Source organism: Citrus clementina, unplaced genomic scaffold (genome assembly GCF_000493195.1).
Source record: "Citrus clementina cultivar Clemenules unplaced genomic scaffold, Citrus_clementina_v1.0 scaffold_8, whole genome shotgun sequence".
NCBI lineage: Eukaryota > Viridiplantae > Streptophyta > Magnoliopsida > Sapindales > Rutaceae > Citrus > Citrus x clementina.
The window spans coordinates 5,649,739-5,655,738 of NW_006262022.1; the positions used below are offsets into that span (position 1 = coordinate 5,649,739).

General features: G+C 36.4%; 1 protein-coding gene and 2 pseudogenes across 1 annotated transcript; all 3 read left to right on the forward strand.

The window, feature by feature from the left end:
- Window positions 1–455: 455 nt before the first annotated feature.
- LOC18034251 (AAA-ATPase At3g50940) lies at window positions 456–2,785 on the forward strand. Its single transcript, XM_006423279.2, has 2 exons — window positions 456–1,764; window positions 2,084–2,785. Exons 1-2 carry the CDS (start codon window positions 730–732, stop codon window positions 2,486–2,488), a joined length of 1,440 nt encoding a protein of 479 aa, XP_006423342.1. The 5' UTR covers window positions 456–729; the 3' UTR covers window positions 2,489–2,785.
- A 34-nt stretch (window positions 2,786–2,819) lies between these two features.
- Window positions 2,820–5,437, forward strand: LOC18035336 (annotated as a pseudogene).
- Window positions 5,438–5,608: 171 nt separating this feature from the next.
- The window catches only part of LOC112096285, a 2,419-nt pseudogene continuing 2,027 nt past the window's right edge, over window positions 5,609–6,000 (forward strand).

The following is a 6,000-nucleotide window of genomic DNA, read 5'->3' on the forward strand; positions in this document are numbered from 1 at the left end:
CCTACATCCACGGAGGCTATAAAGAATAATTGTTTATTTAACAATTAATAGAGTACAATATTTGAGTAACGAATCTCACTTCCCAGAAACCCAAATATACCCAGTACTCTCACACTCTACAGGAAATATAAATTCTCCAGACACACTTCTCTTACTCCTCTCAAAAGCTTAGAAACTTATAAACTTAACAATTTTGGATGATTTCAAATAAATGAAATACTTAGCTATTTATAGGAGAAATGAATTACTATGCAAAGAATAAAATAATTAAAAATATAATTTTTAATTATTATTAATTTTCAAATTCATCCCCTTTGTCAATTCTTTCTTTTCAGCTACAAAAACAATTTTGATTTTACTTCTCTACAATTATTGGTGCAACCAACAATTTGTTGACTTCAACAAATCGTGCCACCAACCTTGCCTTTCGAAATTGCAAGCCATTCTTTCACTTTTCAACAAAGCAGTGCTTCCCACGTCACGGTCAACTGAGGTCTCTTGGTGACAAAGAAAAGCAATGACGAAAAGATGAAATGGACGGTAACCAATAATGCAAAGCAAAACAAACACATTCTCATAATCACAGTCACTCCAAGTCTCAAACATTGCAAAAACTCACCACTGTCTTTCATTTTCCTCACAAACTAAACAGCCCCAGTTACCTGCATCTTCTAGCTCAAAGATCCATAATTTTCTCTCAAACCAAACATCCCCAGTTCCCCAAAAAAAATGATTTTTAACACTACCCAAATGCCATCAACTAGGACCATTGTATCTGCTGTGGCCTCTACAACAGCTACATTTATGGTCATTCGATCCATTGCTCGCGATTACTTGCCTCGTGAGGTTCAATCTTACTTTGCTTTGAAGCTCAAAGATTTTATTTCAAGTTTTTCTAACGAGTTAACCTTTGTCATTGATGAATATGATGATGGTCTCAACCAAAACAAGCTCTTTAAAGCTGCAAAGATTTATCTTGAACCCAAAATCCCTCCCAATGTGAAGAGAATCAAAATCAATTTGCCAAGGAAAGAAACTAATATTTCACTTTCTGTTGAGAAAAATGAAGAGATTGTTGATGTCTTTAATGGAGTTCACTTAAAATGGAAGTTTGAGTCAAAACCAACCCCATCTGAGGCCATCAACAAAAGGTCAATTACTAAAGGTTATACGGTGAAAGATCATGCTGCATGCTTTGAGCTGAGCTTTCACAAGAAAAACAAAGACTTTGTTTTAGGTACTTACATACCTCATGTCTTGAAGAAGTCTAAAGAAATAAGCCAGAAAAAGAAAACTTTGAAGCTTTTTACTTTGGGGTCTCACAGAGGAATGATTGGTGATAAATCAATATGGCAATCAGTGAATCTTGATCATCCGGCAAATTTTGATACATTGGCTATGGATTTTGATATGAAGAAGACGATAATGGATGATCTAGAGAGGTTTCTGCAGAGGAAGGAATTTTATCGAAGAGTAGGCAAGGCATGGAAACGAGGGTATTTACTGTTTGGTCCTCCAGGGACTGGCAAGTCAAGCTTGATCGCGGCCATGGCTAATTATCTCAAATTTGATATCTATGACTTGGAGTTATCTAATCTTCGGGGAAATAATGATTTAAGGCATATACTGATTGCCACAGAGAACAAGTCCATTCTGGTTGTGGAGGACATTGATTGTTGCATTGACCGGCAGGACAGGCTTTCGCGGGCAAGGGCTACAAATCCTGGTGTTCTCATACCAGGATCTGAACAACAACAAAATCAGGTAATATTATCATCCAACATCTCTTTATTTTAACTTAATAATTCTTAATACTGTAAAATGATCAGTACCGTACGCGTTTCGAATTGTTCATAGTGAACCGGATTCCCCTGTTATAGCTAAGATAAGCCAGTCCATGGTTAACACCAGGATATAAGTTTGCAAATCAGGAAATTTGTTGTCAGTTCATTTTTGTATTAATTTACATGGTTTTTATTGAGAGGGTTGGATCTGTAAAATGGCTATGGCTGTTCTTATCAACAGCAAATCATATGTATATAATCCCTGACTTGGCCACATTTTTTTCCCTCCCTTTTTTCAGTATGTTATAACCTTATCAGGATTGTTAAACTTCATTGATGGATTGTGGTCAAGCTGTGGAGATGAGCGGATCATAATATTCACAACCAATCATAAAGACAGGCTTGACCCTGCTTTGTTGCGCCCCGGTCGTATGGATGTGCATATCCACATGTCATACTGCACTCCATGTGGGTTCAAAATGCTGGCCTCCAACTACCTTGGGATCACAGAGCATCCACTTTTCGTGGAGATTGAAAAGCTGATAGAGACAGCAAAGGCGACGCCTGCGGATGTAGCTGAGCAGCTGCTGAGGAATGAGGTGCCTGAACTTGCACTAAGTGGCCTGATTGAGTTTCTTGAGACTAAGAAGAGAGCTAATGATGATAGTGAAGCCAAAGCAGCAGAGGAGAGAGGAGAGAGCTAGGCAAAAACTACTCGAACGCTTTAAAATGTAATAAATGAGACAGGCTAGAGATTCAGTAGATTTTATGAGGCTTGCTAGAAGCAGTAGTTTATGGAGTTTGCAGTACTTTTATCTATAACATACATACCGGGGCAGTTTAATTTCCTTGAAAACTCACTTTTGTAAGCTACTGTACTACAAAGTATACTTTGAATCGCCCGCCAAAAACCAAGAAATCGGTATTAATAAAAATAATAATAATAAAAAAAAAAAAAAGGAAGAAGAAGAGGAGGAGCGACCAAAGCCCATAAATTGAAAGCCCTACTTGGTATCATTTTCTTTACCGCCTTAAAACCCCATCTTTGTTTTACATTTTTTCAGGCAAAAATGCGCGACCAAAAGAAGTTTTTTTAGCGAAACCCGAGTGCCATCCACGACGACCACGGTATCTGCAGCAGCTTCTGCAGCAGGCACGGTATGGTACTTCGATCCATTGCTCAAACTCTGCTGCCTTATGAGGTGAGAGCCTTCTTTGTTCTTAAACTGAAAGATTTCTTTTCAAGGTTCTCAAATGAGTTAACCTTATTCATTGAAGTATTTGATGGTAGCAGCATTAACCAAAACGAAACGAGCTCTTTAAAGCTGCAAAGCTTAATCTTAAACCCAAAATCCCATCCTATGTTTAAAGAATCTAAATCAATTTGCCAAAAAAGGAGACCAAGATTTCATCTTCTGTTGAAAAAAATGTAGAGATTGTTGATATTTTTAATGGGGTTCAATTAAAATGGAAGCTCGGTTCAAAACAAGTCCAAGAACAGGTGTTTGAGTCCGTGTTTCGTTTTGCACGCATTCAGGGCAAACCTGTTGGTAAATCAGAAGTTAGATTCTTTGACCTGGGTTCTCACAAGAAGTATAAACAAATAGTCTTGGATAGTTACATACCTCATGTGTCGAAGAAATCTGAAGAAATAAGTGAGGAAAAGAAAACTTCGAAGCTTTTTGCATTGAAGGATAGAAATTCGCTGAGAGGATATGTATGGCAGTCCGTGAATCTTGGTCTTCCAGCCACGTTTGATACAATGGCTGTGGATTTTGATGTGAAGAAGATGATAATGGATGATCTTGAGATGTTTCTGAAGAGGAAAGACTTTCATCGACGAGTAGGTAAGGCATGGAAATGCGGGTATTTGTTGTTTGGGCCTCCAGGAAGGGGGAAGTCAAGCTTGATTGCTGGCATGGCTAATTTCCTCAATTTTGATGTCTATGACTTGGAGTTGTCTGCTCTTCTTAGGGGGAATATGGAGTTGAGGAATTTGTTGATTGCCACAGAGAACAAGTCCCTTCTTGTTGTGGAGGACATTGATTGTTCCATTGAGTTGCAGAATAGGCATGCACAGGCACTAGCTGTGAATCCTATGGTTTCTAACATGAATTATACGGCAAGACCAGGAATTAATCAAGGCCCTCAGGTAATTATTTCTTTCTTTAGCTGGATGATTCTGATTACTCTTGGTTGATTTGATCTGGTAAGAAACTTAATTCTATATTAGTGTTCACTATCATGTTTTTAATTGTCAAAAATAATTCGAGTCAAGTCTCTTGATAGCTCACCTAGTCTATGTTTAAACCGTGATACAAGTTGCGAACCAAGAATTTGTTGTAGTATTTCTGTGTCAGGTTACATGATCTTCATTGAAAGTTTTTTTAGTGATTTGTTACTGGCCAGACTCAGAGAGGTTCTAAACCCTGTGGCTGGACACCAGCAGCAATAAAAACATCCTTGTTCAAGGATTAGCAAACGTTTGCACCGCTGGCAACTAGCTTGAATGGACAATATGATGAAGAGCTGTAAAGCACCATAGTTTTAGATCTCTAATTCTTAGAGATGACATGCCAGGGAAAAAAAAGAGAGGCAAAAGGTCCCACTATGATTTTTTATGCTAGCCACATAGTCTCTATAGGTCTTCCTAAAACCCTCATGTTCGTAAGTCATATAAGGCAGTCCTGTGAGAAAGAATTCTCACTAATAGTAGTCTCTCAAATGCGATTCAAAAGCTTTCTTACATATTTTGCCTATTTTCCTTTCAATTTTTACAGGCATAGCATATAACATTGTTTGAGCACACATTTATGATTTATACATGTGGGATTTTGTTTGTGAGCAATAATGCTCAGACAATCTACAAGATTGTTCACCAGTCAAAGTTGTTAAATTATGCTTCACGGGACAATGGTTGGACTTGTAAAATGGCTCCTGCAAATTTTCCTTTTTCAGTAGTACCTATAAATGTTGAACCAGATTACATGATTTTCAGTTTCAGGTGACACTATCAGGATTGTTAAACTTCATAGACGGATTATGGTCAAGTTGTGGAGATGAGCGGATCATGGTGTTCACAACCAATCAAAAAGAAAAGCTTGACCTGCTTTGTTGCATCCTGGTCTTATGGATGTGCATATTCACATGACCTATTGTAATCCAGGTGGGTTCAAAATGCTGGGCTCCAACTACCTTGGAATCAGAGCATCCATTCTCCTTAGAGATTGAAGAGTTGACAGAGAAAGTAATGGTGACTCCTGCTGATGTAGCTGAGCGACTGATGAGGAGTGAGGTACCTGAAGTTGCACTTAGAGACCTAATTGATTTTCTTAAGAACAAGAAGAGAGAACAGGGTGAAAGTAAAGCCAAAGGAGTGAAAGAAGAGAGAGCAGGGGAAGCAGAAATTGAAGGGAAAGCCAGTGGCACATGTGGAGACATGCCAAAGATTCAGCAAATTGTAGGGAAGTCTTCAAGAAGCAATGATTTGTGATCAGAATAGGGTACATTTCATTTCAGTGGTCAAAGAAAGTCTTACATAGGAGGTTCAAATAAAATTACATCAGAGTCAAAAATCAGGCTTGAATATGTTCTATTTTGCCAATGAATTCGAATCATCAGATGATTAATGACCACCATTTTCTTTTTCTTTTTTTCTTTTTTTGGTTTTGCAAGAGGTGTCCTTTTATATTTTCCTTAGATTAGATGACCTTTTGTATGTCCTAAATTTTCAGAAATTATTTTAGGATTCATTGGTTGAATCGATTTGTATCCCCCAAGGTTAACATTATTATACTTAGTGCTTATTCGATATAACTTATCTAATGGACATTAGTGTTTATTTAATTTTATAAGATCTTTTTAAAAAATTTAGTATTGTTTGGTTGCATTTTGAATAGACCATTTGAAAATTAAATAAGATATTTTGTTTTTAGTAGTAATAAACTCAAATTTTGGACTTGTAAGAATAGAGGTTGTAGAACCTTTTTAAAAAGTTAAATTATCTTAATTTATTTAACAATCTTATTTCATTTCTTTCATAATATAATTTTAAAAAATAATCAATTAAAGTGGTTTCATAATTTTAAAAAGAAGTCTTGTCAATAACTAAAAAATTAAAAAAAAAAAAAATTTTTAAAATTTCTTGGAAGCCTTTTTTTTTTTTTTTAAAACCAAAATTAAAAAGCCTTTTTAAAAATTTTTAAAAATTTTTTTT